Below are 20,006 nucleotides of genomic sequence, written 5' to 3'. Positions count from 1 at the left end.
CTGTGTACATGCTGTTCCGCGGCGGGTCCTTGCTGCCTGGTACATCTCTGTCTGCAATCCACAGAGGAGGCTTGGGAAAGCGGCACTATGGCACTCCCTGTGGGACAAGTCACTGACAAGTACCAGGAAACCCATGCTATGCCTGGTCATCCAACCCCCCCCCACCCCTTCCAACATACCTCTCTTCAATTCCACATTCACAATCGTCCACAATTACAATAGTATGCTGCAGTGTCTTTGGGAAGAAATGTCCTTTATGCTTTTCCTGATGCTACCATTTACAGACGGCCCCTAACACTTCTGCCTCCTGACGGCCATCTGGATACAATGGGGCCACTTTAAAGTAGCCACTCGGCTCAAGTGTACAATGTAACGCATTGGCTGGTTCCTCATTAATGAAGGATAGTGTAGTAGTTTGGGTGTTCACCCCCCTGGTAGAAAGGTCCTGGGATATATCCTCCAATCTCCACCGTCGACCTTGAGCAAGATCCCAACCACTGATTTACCTGATCATTAATGACCAGTATCCGGATTCAATGCACTTTAATTTGGATAATACCAACTAGATCAATTGCTAGTGTATATCCGATAAACCCTAGGGCCAAAATGTGGTTGCAAAGCCGAAATGGGCCCCCGTTGACGGCCAACAGGACGGAAGCCACCACAAGGTCCGTCCAGATGTCTGCGCGTGACAAAGCCAGAGAGGGCCCATAACTCAGGGAGATTTGCTTGGAGAGGAGCTTCTCTGACAGCCGGTCCCCATCCGGTGATTTACGACCTGCTTTATGACTTCTAAGGACAGAGGGAAATTGGAAAAGCCACCTTGGTGGCGGCCCTGTGGCCGTGTGTCCGTGCGGCCGCTTGGAGGTCCCGGTTATGATTGTGCGGACGCTTCCAATGCTGAGATATCGGTCCTGGGTATTGTTGTAGAGGGAATGGATCTCTCTGATCAATTGTGCCCCTGCGTTTGAAATATGCACACTGGGGAATTTATCCTGGGGATTTATAGCAGGCTTCTGTTCTTTTAATTTTTTTTTGTGGTTTTGTTTAAGGAGGCGAAATAAGGAAACACCGTTGGAAACGGTTACATGGCCAAATACCAGAGGTTGAAGAAGGCTTCTTTCTCTCTCGGGGACAAGGATTCATTATTTAATTATTCATGCTATATTCAAATAGCGGAAATAGGGAATCAAAACATTGAATATACAATCTTCTTTAAAGAGGCCAGTGTCTTCGGCGCAGATCATGTTTCCTCCAGTAAGAAAGAGGAAAGCTCTTTCTTTTTACTGCACCCTCTAACAGACTTCACACTGCCGGGAAACAAAGGTGCTATTGTATTAACGCTTAGATGAGGGTCACAAGGCGAGACTTGCAACTTTCCCTTTGGAATGAGAGTGGATTTCACCACAGAACAGGGGCTGTATTGTTACTCATTGCTTTCAACGGGGGGGCAGCTACACCGTCTCGCTGTCATCTCGGGCTCAACTTCACGGTGTCATGTCTGGTAAACATTCACCCAGTGGAAATACTACCAAGGAACATTTCAGTGACATGCAAAGAAATGCATTTTTAATTACTGTTTGCTTCATACTTGAAGAAACTACAGAAAGCATGAATTCCACAGTTTAAAGTTTCTTCTGCTTCTTATTTGCTCTTATGAAATCCATAAAAGAAGTTGGTTTGTGAATTAGGAGGGAGTTTTTAATTGTGAAGTAGGCCTTCAACCATAACATGAGGTCCATTAAAGGAGGAAAAATAAATGAGTGGTAAATGCAAAACAACATTAAGAATCACAAACACGATTTATTGTGTAGAAAAATATAATCCATTGGTAATGGATCTTGATTGCAAATGTGATTGGAAGAGTGTGTGTGTGTGTGTGTGTGTGTGTGTGTGTGTGTGTGTGTTAAAGCAAATAAGAGCCTTAAGGAGCCTAATAGGCTCTGACAGGTTCTAGATGAAGCTGTTAAGTAAAAAAAGAGTAGAAGTAAAAACTTTCACCATGGAACATATTTAAGATTTTCCCAGACCAATGCAGACTGTCCATTGACTGGTAAATATACCCGGAAACTGAATAGTATGTGCTTGAATTGATGAAGTGTCTCGCGTTGTGTAGAAATCAATACACAAGAACAATAATGAATATTTATCAGAAATACTGCATTATATCATTTTATGCGTTTGTGCTTGCACACAGGCACGCACACGTATACACAACACACACACACACACACACACACACACACACACACACACACACACACACACACACACACACACACACACACACACACACACACACACACACACACACACACACACGCACAAAGACAAGTTACAGCAAACCTATCGTTACTTGTCGGTTTCTGTCGGTGATTGTCAGTTGGCATGTAAAAGTGTTTAAACTGCGGGAGGAGATACAGACGGCTGTAGATTATAGTGGTGGAGGGCATGGTTCTGGAAGCAATGCTGTGACTCTCTCATTAAGAGAGGCGCTACACACGTGTCCCGCAGAGCCGTTTACATCAATCCCCCCCCCCCCCCGCAGCTGTATACGGAAAATTTGCTTTTTTTGTTGTTTTGGCAATGGACTCAAAAACAGTTCACCAAGCACGCTCTGTCTTATTTGTAAGCAAGTGTTTCTATTCTCGAGATAAGCTCCCATGGAATGCATTTAATTGGAGCGACGTGGAACAACAAGCACGCGTTTGTAATGAGCTGAGACACGAATTACGGTTCGACAACACCTAGCAACAAACCCTGGTTCATCTGTCTGTCTGTCTGTCTGTCTGTCTGTCTGTCTGTCTGTCTGTCTGTCTGTCTGTCTGTCTGTCTGTCTGTCTGTCTGTCTGTCTGTCTGTCTGTCTGTCTGTCTGTCTGTCTGTCCGTCTGTCCGTCTGTCCGTCTGTCCGTCTGCCCCTCCCTCCCTCAGCCCGTCTTTGGGCTGAACAGTGCTGTGTTCAGATCCTAACCATGTACCGGTGTGTTTGTATAGTAATCGTTGTTGCTTTTCTGTGTTGTGTTGGTTCTGCGCGGCACATTTTGCACACAATCCCCTCGCTGGGGCCCCCTCGCAGCACACAGTGTTTACAGTGGGTGTGGGCGCCCCCCTAGAATCCCTCCCCGCATCTCCAGAAAGGTCAGACCCCCACGGATCCGCCACGGCGACGGCACCTCTCCTCGGCATCGAGCTAAACGGCCCGCTGCGGCGCGGCGCCGACGCCCATTCCGGTTCTCCGCTTCCTTGCTTTCTTTTTTTCAGCCCCAACATTTCCCTGCCACCTGCCACACCTCCGGGGAACAGCTGGAAGCTGTGCGGTTTGTTTCCACCATTTTGGTTCATTTCTCTAAGTGCGGTGGTGCAGTATGCTGAATGGAGGCCAGATTGTCTGCAAGCCCAGGTCTCTCTCTTGCTGTACTCCATACTGGTTGAGGGGGAGGGGGGGGCCAGGTGTACATGGTTGTAATATGATATTTGATTCATCTCGCGGCATGACCATACATTAAGGCATCCTGTCAGGTCTTTCAACATGAAGGGGTTGGAGAGGCCCCTATTTCTTCCTCATCATCATCCTTCGCCTGTATCCCACCTCTTCCAGCCCCCCCCCGGCCAAGGTGGTGCCCACCCATAATCTTGCACTGTGTGAGCAGCAGTGCAGAAGACACACACACGCACACACACGCACACATATATAAAAAACAACCACAAGATCATACCAGCAATCTAACCGTAGCTCAGCCTCTTTGTGGTATTGTGTTGCGTTGGTATGTGGTGCTGGTGGTAACGGAGTGTACCTTTGTGCATCTTCTATGGCTGTTCTGCTGTCATCCTGGCACACTGACCGTGTTATATGCTCCTTTTTCTATGGATGACAGCGGTGTCCTTGAGGCCTCTCTGAGCTTTTACACTCTTTCTTATGCTCTTTCTTGCTCTCTCTGTCCCTCTCTTTCGGTCTCTCCTTCTCTCTCTCCCTGTCTCTCTCCCTCTCTATCTCTCTTTCTGTCTCTGTTTCCCTCTTTCTCTTCTCTCCCCTCTCTCCCTTTCTGTTTCTCTCCTCCTTTTTCTTTCTTTCCGTCTCTCTCTCCCCTCTCTCTTCTCCTCTTAATCCTTCTCTCTTGTTCTCTCTGTCTCTCTCTCTCACTCCCCCCCTCCATCTTTCCTGAGTCCCCCAAGGTCGGTCTCAGGGAAGGGTTAAGATTTTAATGTGGGAAATACATTCTCTGTGTCTCTGTCCCAAGCTCTATAAGAAAATGTAAATCATCAATACAATGAGATACCACTACTAAGGTCAGTAGAACTTGTTTTTTCTGATAGAAGTGGAGTAGGCATGGGCCAAAAGGATATAATATCATTGTCTTAGGGTTTGTATTTGTATCGATATGATGAAGAATTATAATTATTCTCGCATGTGTTAGCTAAAACAGCCGCCTGCTGACGACAACTGCTTAGCCTCGATCCCCAGATTTATAATGCGGTATTCCTAGAGGGGGCATTAATTGGGGCCCAGACTTTGAGTGCTATTAAAGCTGTAATCATTCAAAAGATCCCCAGCCTTCACAGTATGAATGAGCACCAAACATGGAGATAATTCCCTTCACCGGGGGACAACACAGAGCCCACACTTTGTGATGCGGAGAGGCCCGGCAGTGTGTGCGCGTGGCCCTCTCGGCTCCTGCCAAGCGGTGGTGGCAGGGCAGGCTGCAGCTTCGCTGCCCATTTCCCAACCCCGGCTTATCTCTCCTTTGTCGCCATCTCTTCAACCCCGGCCACCGCTCGCTCCCGGTCACCTCCCCGCGTGTGTTTGTATCATCTGTTTGCTCGGCCCCGTCCCTCGCATCTCTGTCACATGCCGGCAGCTCCGAGAGACGATGGCTCACGGAGGAAGGAAAAAAAGCAAAAAAAAAACAGCACCACACTCGCTGAACGCTGTTACCATGGCAACTGCCTCTTGGAGCCGAGCCGGTAGTTCTCTTCACTCGCATGAGCGCTTTCTCTCTCTGCCTCTCTCTCTCTCTCTCTCTCTCTCTCTCTCTCTCTCTCTCTCTCTCTCTCTCTCTCTCTCTCTCGCTCTCTCTCGCTCTCCCTCTCCCTCCCTCTCTCTCTCTCTCTCTGTCCCTCTGCCTCTTCCTTTTCCCTCACCCGTGCACAGTCTCCCTCCCTTTACCTTGTTTCGTCTTTCAATCACAATCTCGCTCTGCCCATCGATTGCTCTCCCTCCGTACCCCCTCTTTTGCGCCAGCTGGCTTTTCCCCTCCCTTTATCCTAATCTTCTCCTCCTCCTCCCCCCTCTCTCTCTCTCTCTCTCTCTCTCTCTCTCTCTCTCTCTCTCTCTCTCTCTCTCTCTGTCTCTCTTTTTCTCTCGTTCAGATTAACATTCACGTTCTCTGATGAGAACGAAGGAGGAGTCAGAAGGAGCATGGCTGGGGAAAGGGAGCAGGGAGGAGAAGCGGGGAGGATGAGCGATCGAGGCAGAGATGCAGCAGAGGCGACTAGGGAAGAGAGATAGAGAGAGAGAGAGAGAGAGAGAGAGAGAGAGAGAGAGAGAGAGAGAGAGAGAGAGAGAGAGAGAGAGAGAGAGAGTGGTGCTTTATAAGCCTCAGAGGGGGTGCAGCGAGCTCTGTAGTAGATGAATTATGATGACTGTCTCTGGCAGATATCAAAGCGGATAGTGTTTGGGAACCGTACACAACACTGGAGGAGGAACAGAAAAAAGACACCTCCTTCACCTCCTCTCCCTCCTCCCTCCCTCCTCACCCTGTCTTCCCTCCTCCCCGTCATGAGTCACAGTGGCACAGCCTGGTGCTGAAGGCCTTCCTTCAGGTCTCCAGGCACTCCCAAGGTGTCCTTCTTTCTTTCTTTCATTCTTTCTTCCTTGTGCTTTCTTTCTTTCTCTCTACATTTCTGAATTTCTTTCTATCTTTCTTTCGGTTTGTCTTTCTTCCTCCCCCTCTGCAGAGCTTGGTTTGGGCACTTTTTGGTGATGTGGTGTGTAAAACGGGAGGGGAATGCGTTCCCAGGGCTCTGTGTACACACACACACACACACACACACACACACACACACACACACACACACACACACACACACACACACAAGCACACCGTGTGAGATCCGATCCAGGTTAATCTGGCGTGTATGAATCCATGGGAGGCTGCATGGGCTTCAATCTGTACTGCCTCTGGTGATGATGTCATGCACTACGTCTGCTGGTGGAATATTAAAAAAAAGAGGAATATTCCAACCTCCGGATTTTAGAACTGTATAATCCCTGCTGGGGGAGGCTTGATACTGTGAAGGCATTAGTTTCATCAGCATGCGTGTCAAAGGGAATCAAACCCTGTAACTGGAAGTGTTCATATCAGGCTGTACCAGTTGAGCTGCACACGGCCCTCCGTCTCATCTTATCTTCAATGTGGGTGCAATAGTGTTACATTTATTTGCTGTCCCATGCACCGACATGTGTGACAATCAGTTGGTTTATGATCATAATGATCACAGAGGTATTTAGGTGCTCGCTAATGCATCATGCTTGTTGCGACACTACGAACAAGGACCTCATTGCAAAAAATTGTGAATCATTGATTTGCACTTTATTTAAAGCAAACAATCATGAAGCTTGAAAACGTCCAACATATCAAAATGCCATTTCCTTTTCCTTTTTTTCGTATTCTTGTTATTCACAGTGAATTACTACGATAACCAATCCCTGTCAAGACAGCTGGGGCGAAACTATGCGGTGTGCAAATGAGCAGAACACCTTGCCATCCTTTATTGAAACTCTATCAACACAAACGCAGTGTGGGTCGCCCCTCAGTTCAATTCAATATCATTGTAATGCAAGGGATGAGGCAAGCAATACTGTTAATGAAACGCTACTTCCCTCCCAGGAGTAAGTAAAAGAGAAAGAAAAACCAAGAATGTATGAGTTTTGTAGTGTGCTTTGTAGGCGAGAATCTGTTGAGTTTATTTGCGCCTGCAAACAGATGCCCAAACGCCTGAATGACGTTGAATCACATGACCTTCTGCAGACCAGCCCTGTTGAATCACATGGACCTCTGCAGACCAGCCCTGTTGAATCACATGGACCTCTGCAGACCAGCCCTGTTGAATCACATGGACCTCTGCAGACCAGCCCTGTTGAATCACATGGACCTCTGCAGACCAGCCCTGGGTGCCCCAGAAGGATGTTAACCTCCCGGGACAAGCTGCTGCTGTGATATCATTCGGACGCCATTTCTGATAAACGGTCAACTGTGATAGAGAACGGCCTCCATTCTCATCAGGGATGGTACAGGAATACAGGGTAACAGATGGGGCGATGGCGGGGGGGGTATTACGGCAGCAACATGCAGCGCACTCCGTCAACCCTGTGTTGGTGGGGAAGGCTCGCTTCTAGTCATCGTGGGCGGTGCTAAGCCCTCCAGTCGCTATTCCCCTTTTATCTGTGACGTTTTCCTGATCCTCCTCAAACTGGTTGCGATGCTGCCTCAGCCAGTCCCTCGACCTCCACCCTCCTCCCCTCCTCTTCCTCCTCCTCTTCGACCTCCACCCTCCTCCCCCTCCACTTCCTCCTTCTCCTCTTCCTCCTCCTCCTCTACCTCCTCCTCCTCCTCCTCCTCCTCCACTGCCCACCACCCAGCCTGCTCTCTCTCAGTGCATTACTCTGATGTGATTTGGCGGTCTGGGGGACGGTTGGACCTGCAGCCTACAGGGGTCAAATGGAGATCCAATTATACTCGGGGGTGGACAGGCTGAAAGGGGTGGGTTCTGAGTTCCTACACTGTAAATACCACCTGCGGCCCTTCTTTCTCTGCCATGAGTGGGATTAAAGTGTGCGACTGACTGCCTTGCGACTGATTCCCTTTTTCCGTTTTCTTTTCCTTTTAACAAACCCAACATTGGATAGAGCACATGTGCGGTGGGGTCTGTCCAAGGGTTGGTACCTTAGTCATTCCTAGAGAGACTTTGGTTGTTGAAGCCTGGGGCAAACCAGTTACTCAACCCCTTTTGTTTGGTTCATCTGTAATTCTTGGACTGTGCGTTTCCGACAGACATTTTAATTAGTGCGGTAGATCATTATCCTTAGCTCTGAGGGGTGTTTTATAATTAAAACAAATGCCGTGGCTTTGACAAGCTGAATTATGGAGGATGGAAAAAACAGGAGACTTATTTTCTGCTAAAGGTGTAGCCGGGCGATAAGTGTGTCTGACTCTGTGCTTGGTTATTGGGTGCGGCTGTGGGTGTTTCTCTGTTTGTAGTTGTGACTGTGGATTTGGCTGTAGTTGGTGGTGTTTTCGCTTGGCTGAAACGTAGGACTCTGTTCTCTTGGATTGTAGGTGTGGCTGTTTTCATGTGTTAGTGAGCGTTTTCATGGACCTACCCGTGTTTTTAAGCAATATGGCTATGTTTGGTAACATAGCCATAACTTTATTTTCTCGAGCCTTGGTCTCAGCCTCAGAGACAAAAGAAGAGCACAAACAAAATCTCAATGTAGAAGGTGGTTGGTGTGGCTAGCTGTAGAGTAGTGTCTACTTTTATGTCATGTTGCAGACACTTTTCTCCAACGCCACATACAGTGAATACTTTTAGATGCATGTCATTAAGGGAGCAGAAAGGCATCAGAAAGGCATCACCCAGACTGTAGACTGCAGACATTGGCGTTCAATCCTGGAACCTTTGAGCTTGGAGTCAAACACCCAAACACCCTACCCACCACCAGACTATCCTGTTTTGTAGTTCTGCCCTTGCAGCTTGGTTCTCTTGTCACCGTTTGGGTATTCTGTGTGTTCTGTATGTGTGGCGTTTTTCTGTGGCATTTCACTGACTTCCTTCAACTCACACCTGTGGCTTGAGATTATTTGCATTGTCCTACTATTGTTTTTTGTGAGCAGATGGCGCACTAACAACGCAGCACGCGCAGCGTCAAAGTGCAATCACAGGGGGTAGTGCCCTGAGCAGATTGCTAATCAACACTCTTTCATTTCATTTAGGTTGGTGGTACTTTGCTACGGCAACAGCACCAGGCCCTGGATTGGATTGCGGGCGGGGAGTGTGACCAATAGGAACAGTGGAGAACATGCAGGACTCTGCCTCCAACAGCAAGATGGCCAATCAGGTGAGGCCTACTCCAGTGGAAAATGACCTGTGTTTTGTAATAAAAAAAAACTACGTATTTTAATGGCTATATGCAGATATCCAGAAAATGAATGGATCCATGCCCTACAATTTGAATATTCTTGGAATAATAATGGATTGATCAAAAACAATTCACAACTTTGTCATGCCTCCATTTATCTTCAAACGTACTAACATCTTTTATCCTTCTGGGTCAATCTGACCACAATTTAAACCTCTAGATATGGACAATATTTCAAATTGTTAGCCTGTTTCTTGTTGACTCCCTCAAATAAAACATCCCCCCCTTATTACATCCAGAATGCCTATTGCGTTACAAATATTCAAATAACCATAAACACTCAATTTACCAATTTACACCAAAAATTGGAAAGAAAGATCTTTCCATTTTTGTAAGGTAACCCCTCTGCCGGTGGTTGAGACGCAACAGAAAATTGCATGCAAAACCCATTATCATGATCATTTTATGTTGTTGTCCCCTTTTAAATTATGTAAAAGTAATTCAATATGAAAAACTCTTATCTAGAGACATTTAACACAAAGTTGTAAAAAAACATCCCCTCTATTCCGTGGCTTTTTCACAGTGTGTGATTCTTCTCTTTTCTTCCATAGGACCAGAACTCCAAGCATGTGGACAACCACAGAGAAACAGACGATATGTCGGACCTCACCTCGCCAAGCCGGAACCCCAAATCTCCAACAAAGGGCTCCAAGCGCCACAAGATGTCTCCTTTCAAAGTGACCCTGCTGGACTCCTCGGTGTACGAAGGGGAGATCGAGGTAACAAAGTGTGGAAACGTACTGTAAAATAAGCAGTCTGGTTCTGCCGTGTGAGTGTCTTACCCTATGTGTGGTGGCAATTAGTGTATTAACCTATCACCTCCGTTGCATATTTATCCCACCCATCACAGGAGACGTGATTAAATGTCAGGGTTCCGGGACAGTCGCTAATCGGATTTTGCTTTGACATTGTGATCTGATGAGCTGGAGCCACATCCGTGACACGGGCGTGGGCTTGTGGCGTTGTAATTGGATTTCATAGGTTGAGTGGACAGAAATCCCGCAATGACAACAATGTGTACAGATAGCTGCTTCTGTAAAAGCACTCCCCATGTCCATTTACGCCGAAGTGATCCCGACTTCGTATTGTGCAGAGTTTGGAGGGGTGTGTGCTGCAGTTAGAGGCCTTGACGCCACACAAGGTGGAGTGGAACTCCATTTATTGGTTCTGTGACAGACTCGGCCCAGAACAATTCTCTCTCATGGGCAACCTAAGGAGCAGATCAACCAGAGGAATGAGATGAGATGGAGGAGATGGGAACTGAGCATCAATGCTATACGGAGCACAACATAACACAATGCTTTGCTATACAGATCTCTTATTTGAAGAAAAATGTCAAAGTTATAGAATTCAAATCTTATCTTATCTCATATTAAAGGTCAAAAGTATGTACATTTTTGGACTAGAGAGCCAGTGGCTCTCATAAAAAAAAGGTATTTTTCATTCATTCTGAGAGAAGTTAGGGGCCTAATTGACAAAATTGTCGTGTCTGAAAAAAGTACTTCTGAGTGGAAGGGTCACATGACATACCGCCCTCTCCTCGGACGAGCTGTCCAGACACACCAATCAGAGCACGGCACTCCTGTCAGCCTCCACTACCCATGTGGCCAGACCTTGCTTCTATGTCAATGGCTCTTGGCTCATCACTGAACAGACAGACAGACAGCCAGCCAGCCTGGGCCATGGTCCACCTATAATCAGACACTGCGTTTGTTTTTGTCTAGACAGGGTTTTTTTTACGATGAGCCAGTGTACATGAAAGACTGTGGGCCCTATTTTAACGGTCTGAAACGCAAGTGAGAAGCGCCAAGCGCAAGTAGCTTTGTGGGCGGTTCTATGGCGATGTTGGTATTTTACCGGCGCATGAATGACCCTTGCGCCCGGCGCAAATTTAAAAAGGGTTGGTCTGAAGGAGTCTAATTACCCGTAGGTGTGGTTTGGGCCTAACGTGCAACAAACCCATGAGAGTGCCAGCTCCCATCCCCTTTAAGAGCCATAAGCGCATTTGAATCTGACAAGTTGATATTTTGACAGTGCGTCTGCAGTCTCCGATGAGACAGATGCACATGAATTTCAAACTTCAAATGGCTCGGTTTATTGCCAAATAATATGGCCTAATTCACACATGGAATAAGGTTTTCTTCCACAACTTCAGAATCCTCAGAGTCCTCAAATACATTTTGGCAAAGAAAACTTAACACACATATGATATGCGGTAACTGTGGTTCTATTTAATGATATACGCAATACATTATAAACATTGTTTCTTATCAGTATTGTATGCATCGTTGTTATCGACTTGTGTTCCTAATATGCATGTGTCCCCCCGTTACTATACATTGCCATGGACTGTATTATGCGTTACGTGTTTACCGGTAGTTTGCGTTTGTTTAAACAGGTGGACGCACACACGTGCGCCCGCATTCAATAATTCTCTTACACGTACACACACGCGCGCCCGCATTGTTTCATTCTTTTTAACACTCACTCGCGGTAAAACAATGTTTTCTCAGTATGAAATACTCATCAATCCTAAAAGTTATGGGCATGTACACGATGTCTGTGTCAAGAAAATATGTGTTTGCTGTACGGACTTTGCAGATGCATTGATTTAAAGGTACAACTTATTACCGCTGTATCAGCTGTTCTTCCCAAATAATTTACCAAGAATGTGTGGGTAGGTAGATGAGAGAAGCAAAGTGTATGCGCGAGGTGCACAAGCAACATTATGCATGCGCCCTTAAAATAGCATCTGAACAACACGCCACTGACTTTAAACCAGGTATTTCCTGGTTTGAGGCGCAAGTGATTTCTGAAACTGCAAAATAGCACCAGGGAACGTTTGCGCCAGAACACGCCTCCTCCTTCCAGTTGCAAACTAGCAACGACACATGCACCAGTGAGAAAGTCAATTGCGGCGGATGCAAGATAGGGCCCTGTATGTGCATGTGAGAGTCTGTAAGAGTTTGTGTGGTTTGAGTGTGCATGTACATGATTGTGTATGTACTTGGATACCTGAACGTTGGTTTGTGTGTGTGTGTGTGTGTGTGCGTACGTATGCGTGTGTGTGTGAGTGTTTGAACTTGAGGGTGGGAAAGGGAAGAATAGGAAGAATGCTGCACTTGTACCACCACAGCTCCACCACAGGAACAATGTAGGTCCTTCTCTGGGCGCCACAGCACTGCTTCTATTACCGGGAGATTAGGCAGAGACAGAAGACGGTGTGCCCTGCCGGTTCATTTCCTCCGGGCTCATCTCCTGTCCTTACAGTGGTTGGCTCATGTTGGCCGCGCCACAATCAGTTGACAAATGAGCCCCCGTACCCTTGTAGCGTCCCTGCCCCTTCTACTCTGCGCCCACAGGAACTAACACCCCTCTCAATGCAGTGAGAGACACGTTGTTCGAGTTCTGTCCGCGTCCACACAACAACACATACACACACACACACACACACACACACACACACACACACACACACACACACACACACGCGCGCACGCACACACACGCGCACGCACACACACACACACACACACACACACACACACACACACACACGCACGCACGCACGCACGCACGCACGCACACACAGACACACACACACACACACACACACACACACACACACACACACACACACACACACACACACACGCACGCACGCACGCACGCACGCACGCACACACAGACACACACACACACACACACACACACACACACACACACACACACACACACACACACACACACACACACACACACACACACACACACATTTTCCGCACGCACACACACTCACACACACACTTGCTTGGTCTTCTTTCTTTCCATCTTTAATTGCAGGGGTGGGATGTTAACTCTTGCCATGTCATAACCCCACTCCACAGAGCTCCAGCCTCCACAGCTGAAGGGTGGTGTGTGGACGGCAGAGCTCCCCCCCCCCCCCCTTCCCTGGGGAAAAGACACTGACACCGGTGGAACTAACCTATCCATGGGCTCATTAAGTTAGGATTCATGTGCTGCTGTTAGATGTGGTGTGTCAGCCTGTGCATGTGTGTGTGTGTGTGTGTGTGTGTGTGTGTGTGTGTATGTGTGTGTGTGCGTGTGTGTGTGCGCGTGTGTGCGTGTGTGTGTGTGCAAGTGTGTGTGAGTGTGACTGTGTGTAAGTGTGTGTACCTGTGGGGATGTGTTAAGGTAAGTGGCTCTTCTCATAAGGCCGCCAGACAGGCAAGAACAGGGTGCTTCATTCCCGGCTTCCGAATTTTCTCCCTCTTAATTTTTTCCATCACAATGTTCCGGTCGGAGATCAAAGATCCGGCCGGATATCCCCCTGCCCTTTGGGTTAGTCTCCAGGGACGACAGCAGCTGGAGGTTATGGGTATGAGGATCTGAGGAATAGCTCCCCGGTCCGGCCTCGTCAGGCCATTTGTTTGTGTGTGATTTCGCCGCCCGGCGCTAATGGCCATAACGACCCCACGGAGCGTGTGGGCGTTTGTGAACGTCTGCGGGGGCGAGCGCTGGCCAAGATGTTTGCGTTTGGCAACCTACTTGTTGTTAACGTTAACATGTGCACTAAGAGGCGGCGATCACAGTGACTCACTAAATAGAGAGTGGCATTGCTTTTGTTGTCGGGTTATCCTGTGGAGTCACGCTAATCATTATTTATCTGACTCTTTGAACTGCTGCTTTTTCCATTGTTTGCTTTTGGCTGATATCTCTGGTTTCAGGTGAGGTCACCTATCTAAAACCCTTTTCTGCTTAAACAATAATAACAGGAGGATATGTGTGTGACACATAGTAAGCTTTGACATTTTTTAGAGGCAAAGATGGTTCAAATTACTTCCTGTCCAGCTGTGGGGTAGGTTTACCCATGAACCCATTTTCTGCGTCACTCCACAGAGGACTGGACTCAGGGTTTTGGCGTGTGTATTTACCTAGGCTTCTTACAACGTTTACCCAACAGCAAAGGGATTTTGGAAGGAAAAGAGGGATAATACAGTATCTGTTTCCTTGGCAACCATTTGCTCCGTCTTCCTGTCACCGCGGAAACTGGGCTCCAGGGTAGAGGAAGCTGTGTTTCCAAATTGAAGCGTCAAGATTGTTTTTTAATGCAGCTTAGGAAATGCGTGTGCGTTTACGTGTTGGTGTGTGTAGGTGTGTGTGTGAGATGTAATATTCATTCTTACATAGCGTTATTTGGTTATTTATTGTTTGGTATTACTTATGCAACAATTACTGTCACAATCACAGTTACTGCCTCTGTTACAAATGACAAATCATACCACGTAAGTGTCTCATCCGCTGTGTTGGCTGACAGTCCAATTCAGTCAATGCTTAGTGTGTTTGGCTTTGGGATCCTATTTTGCTTCCCTGTAAAGTAAAGAGCATACCAAATTCTTTTTTTTTGCTCATTTATGTCAGACTATTTAGGAGATAGGAGCTGTAAGGGAGTGGGAAATCCACCCATCGATCATGGGACATTGATCGTGGCTGATTAATACGTCACTGCAGGCAGGCAATTGGCGAACCGCTCATTGGTGATACCGATATGATGGCCGAGTAATTTGATAAGTGCATCGTTGATTTCAGTCAGCTAGAACACACCATTAACATCAAATCGGATCAATTAGATGGAATGAAGACACATTTACGCAATACAACTATATTCAAGCAATGAGCAGGTGCCAGCCGCAGTTCAGTTTATCAACCAGTCAGTTGTTGAAACTTCAGGCTTTTTGCAGAATTTATCCAAAAGACTCCATTATTTTCACAGGTTGATGTTAAAATATAAGGCGCAAAACAAAATAATCATTCTAGCCTACCTGCAAGAATCCTTGTCTCTAATCCTGCATCTTCAGGACTGGTTCATAAGACTACATGTACATAAAAACATGTCAGTCACTTTGGATGACAGCTGATAGTATAAAACAGCATTGAGTTCTTTATTGTGAATCCATTGCAGAGTATTTTGCGTAGTATAGAAGATGTTTGAGGAGCAAGCAAATTTAGTCGTTGTTAATGCTAGAATATGAGCAATATGAGATGTATTCAAGCCTTGATAGACCGTCTGGACCTCTTAAGTTCATATTCTGTTTCTCTCTGCAGATCAGTCTGGCCTTGAGCCCATCTCCCAAATAGGTCAAAATGATATGGCAAAAGAATCAATTGCCGCACATCCACGACCGGACTGATATTCAAACTTGAATAGCCGGAAGGTCTCACAAGGCCATATTTATTCAGCGGCTTAATTGATGCATCTCAATTTTATAGCCCTCAACATTGCTTGCTCCCCGCCGACATGTCAAAAATGAGAGATGTCTGCATATAATATCACGCCCCCTCACCACACTTCATTTCAGAGTCCATTTTCTCTGTCAAAATATGAGATGCCCTCTGACTGTTAAAGCCCTCTCCAGGGCCGAGCTGCTCGCAAGCGCTTGCAATCATGAGGAAGGCTAAGCAGTCATGACGGGTGCCTCGAGGGGGGGTCTCAGCCATCACCACCCACCATCGACAATCGCCCTCTATCCTAGGGCCCACCACCGCTGATCGATACATAACACTTGGGTATTATTTGGAATATGATTATCTGCTCAGCCATTTAGAAGATGCTTTCCAGAAGACCTTTCAGCTCGCGGACAGAAAGGTGCAGCCGCTACTTCTGGCCCCAATATATATAGGATATATATATCCTATATGTTCTTAACATGTCTATTTTATGCAAATTATTATTTTCTGTGTGAGTACTTGGCAGTTCTTGGCGATGCCTTCCACTCTCTTCTACACTGGCACTGTATTGGTCACATCTAATTAATAAAATTAGTTTGTAATGATCACGCTTGAAATGGCAGAATGGGACCCAAGTGTGTTGAGGACCCTACTGACCAAGGGTTTTATTTTATGCACACAGAACAGAAAGCACTGTTATTTACGATCATTTCTGAGAAGTGAACCTGTTCCGTAGTGTGGATTCAAAAGCTTGTTAATCTGTTGAATGTACCCGTATCCTTTCACCTTTGACACACCTTTTCGTCCCTTCTTAAAGTCAATTCCTTTTCCAAGCGAGATCTAACAAGCCGCTTCTGTGCCTGTACAAGGACATGGGATTTGATTGTGCACTGCAAGTTTTTGTGCAAGTTTCTATTCTTCTAACTTCTATAATGTTATTGTCTGTGTGTGTGTGTGTGTGTGTGTGTGTGTGTGTGTGTGTGTGTGTGTGTGTGTGTGTGTGTGTGTGTGTGTGTGTGACAGAAACACTCCAGAGCACAGGGCCTGATGGACATGGTGTGTGAACACCTTAACCTGCTGGAGAAGGATTACTTTGGCCTCAGCTATTTAGACGCGGACACACAGAAGGTAAGTCAGTCCTACTACCATGGAAAGCCCTCACACACACTCACAGTCACGCACACACACCAACACATGGACACACACACACACACACACACACACACACACACACACACACACACACACACACACACACACACACACACACACACACACACACACACACACACACACACATACAAACTCATACGCATTCACACAAGCATCAGCTCATTCCCACATGCATGCACACACACACACACACACACACACACACACACACACACACACACACACACACACACACACACACACACACACACACACACACACACACACACACACACACACACACACACACACACACACACACAAACACACACACACATAGACACATATAGACACACATAGACACACACATGAGGCTTGTGAATGATATGTCCAAGCTCTAATCACACTCTCACAATTGACTCTTTAATGGGCAAGGATACATACAGAGGAAGCCACAATTTCTGAGGTGTTCATTTCATATTTCGGTATAGTGTTCCACAGCCTATCACTCTACTACAATTATATAGTAAACAAAACATAAGCATTTAAAATGCGTAAATCACAGGTTTTGTTATTCACAGACACACAAGCCCGCAAATGAACACAGAATTTGCAGAGCACGGTCGCTACGATTTAAAGTATGACGGTTCCTGTCAAAGTCTTCTCAGTCTAAAACATCATAACAAAAAGACTCCAAAACTCAGGAGTCTCAAGAGTAAACAAGGGAGCTCCTGAGGGCCACCCACCCCTGCCCTCCACACATACATACACACCGTGGCATTCTTAATACGCAAGCCTACCTCCTTACCCCAAAGTCCTGTAAGGACCTCATTACGTGACTCGTAATGGGGCTGTCAAACGGCAACCTTTGCGTGTCGGTTGGCATCAAAAGACTTGTTAAGACACTGTGGGTTGGACTGCATTGATCTTACCCCCAGCCTAAGGGCAGGTATGCACTACAAACACAATGGAGCAGCACACAGACTACCTCTGTCCCCGTCCGGGGAAGGAGGGGGAGGAGGTGAGGGGGAAGGGGGAATGTCGAGAGGTGCACAGGAACTGACGTTTATTTTGCCCGACGTCTGGGCTGCAACCCACTGTCCCACGGTGTGTGAAGCCGGGTGACAGGTCATGACTTAATGGCAGGTGTCTGGTTCACCCAAGCGAGACCCAGGACTTACAGCAGCTGACGGCAGGTCGTACTCTATTTCTTCTTCTTCTTCTTCTTCTTCTTCTTCTTCTTCTTCTTCTTCTTCTTCTTCTTCTTCTTCTTCTTCTTCTTCTTCTTCTTCTTCTTCTTCTCTGCCTCTTGTCTCCTTCTATTGTGCTGTCTATCTCCGCTGCTGTCATAACCCCTGGAAAGCAACAAAAAAAAGAAAAAAGAAAGATGTCTTTTGCTGTTGTATTTGTCAAAGTTAAACCACACTAGATTCTGCTTTTCCCTCACCCAGGCTTATACTGTATAATGGTTGGATTAACCGTTATAAAATAACTCAGTTCAGCAGCATGATTAAACATAGCGGCACTGGCTTGCCTCTATGTTAATCTGTGTGCGTCTGTGTGAGTGTTTTGTTTAACGGGAATCTGGGTCTGAAGTCGTCCGAGAAACACTTCTCATTTCACCCCCAAGATGACTATGATACTGCAGACCGCCTCATTCCCCTCCCCTTCTCACCCCCGGGCTCTTCATCCTCTCCCCCCACCCATCCTATTCATCCTCTCCCCCCTCTCCCCCCTCTCCCCCCCACACCCTCAATCTGCGCAGCTCATTCCACACTGAAGGGGTTCTGATGCACGCCTGCCAAAAAAAATTATTTTCTCGAGGCGCTAAGCACCTGAGGCTGCAGCAGCTGGTGGGTTGCTGGTGTTGTTGGTGGTGGTGGTGATGGGGTCCAGGAACCGGGAGATCACTGTCGGATCACTATGAGGAGCGATGCATTCCAGCACACACTTCTAATTCCTAATGTGGCAGGCGCGTGTTCGCAGGCGCGTGAGATGTCTGCAATGATGCTGTCATGTAGAACTTTAGACACAATCTAAAGTCTCGTCTTGTCCAGCACATCCAGGTTCAGGAAACATCCCTATCCTCACGGAACAGGCACGGGGGGCAAAGCAGGCCGCCTTTAGATCTTTTTTTTGGTACTTGCCTTTGAAACTGGCTTTGATGAAAGGAGGGATGGCAAACTTGAGTGCGCATGTGTGTTGAATGGCATGCCGTCATGGCCACCCCCGCACACCCAGTCAACCCCTCCTGAGGGGCAGAGAGCTAATCAGAGGCGGTTGTTTAGTGGCAGACAATGCAGGGTACAGATGCCGAGGGGAAATTGAGAGACTGTGTCTTTCAGCAGGGTGTTCAGGTGTCTGTGTGTGTGTGTGTGTGTGTGTGTGTGTGTGCGTGTGTGTGTGTGTGTGCGTGTGTGTGTGTGTGTGTGTGTGTGTGTGTGTGTGTGTGTGTGTGTGTGTGTGTGTGTGTGCGTGTGCGTGTGTGTGTGTGATGTGTTTTCAATGTGTGATGTCATGTCTTTCAGAACTGGCTGGACCCCTCCAAAGAGATCAAGAAGCAGATGCGTAGTGAGTTTCTTATTCATTCAAAATAATGTGCGACTATTACTGATATTAATCAATGAACGTCAGATTTATTTTGCTTGGTTTCTTGGCTGCAGTTTGTTTTCAATTGTATCACATTTGTTGAAGATCTAGAATACAATCTATTTCAATATAAATTAAATGCTGAATCATTGTGGTACTCTTAATTCATACTGAAATACATTCCTGGAACAACCTTGTGGTATGATAAATAAAATAATAACCACCAATTCACATTTCTCTTCTCAGACACCCTGTGGCACTTCGCCTTTTCAGTCAAATTCTACCCCCCAGATCCCTCCCAGCTGACCGAGGACATAACCAGGTACACACACACACACACACACACACACACACACACACACACACACACACACACACACACACACACACACACACACACACACACACACACACACACACACACACACACACACACACACACACACACACAGGCGCATAAAACCCACACATGCATACACACGCACACATTAATGCCTGTACTTAGTGCAAATTGGTGCCTAAAACGCAGCCTGAGATGGGGCGCCTCTGAAGTGTCTCTGCAGCAGCTTACTACCGCACATGATTAACCTGTTTATTAGAAGAAGTAGAACCCACTAAGAAATTCTGACCCCCCTTGCCCCACACCTGCCTCCTCCCTCCACAATCCCCCGTGGGTTTATTAGGATGGAGTCTGAGTAAAGGACTGTGGATTAGCTCACCAAGACATTCCTCTCAAAGCTACACTTTCTACTGTACCAACACCCTCTTCCAATCTGCCCCCCCCCCAATCAACTACCCCTCCCTCCTCCTCTGACCAACTGCCCCTCCCCTCCCCTCCCC

General features: G+C 46.9%; 1 protein-coding gene across 1 annotated transcript in view; it reads left to right on the top strand.

Moving 5' to 3' along the window:
• The window catches only part of LOC132471013 (band 4.1-like protein 1), a 71,762-nt gene that overhangs the window by 26,353 nt on the left and 25,403 nt on the right, over positions 1-20,006 (top strand). Inside the window, exons 3-7 of the mRNA XM_060069975.1 lie at positions 8,992-9,116; positions 9,749-9,916; positions 16,449-16,553; positions 19,106-19,148; positions 19,413-19,488. Of these exons, the coding sequence (XP_059925958.1) occupies positions 9,078-9,116; positions 9,749-9,916; positions 16,449-16,553; positions 19,106-19,148; positions 19,413-19,488 (431 nt within the window). The 5' untranslated portion in view covers positions 8,992-9,077. The remainder of the gene's footprint in view (positions 1-8,991; positions 9,117-9,748; positions 9,917-16,448; positions 16,554-19,105; positions 19,149-19,412; positions 19,489-20,006) is intronic.

Source organism: Gadus macrocephalus, chromosome 13 (genome assembly GCF_031168955.1).
Source record: "Gadus macrocephalus chromosome 13, ASM3116895v1".
NCBI classification, from domain to species: domain Eukaryota; kingdom Metazoa; phylum Chordata; class Actinopteri; order Gadiformes; family Gadidae; genus Gadus; species Gadus macrocephalus.
Note: the sequence above shows the minus strand (reverse complement) of the source record. Positions and strands in the feature narration are given on the sequence as shown.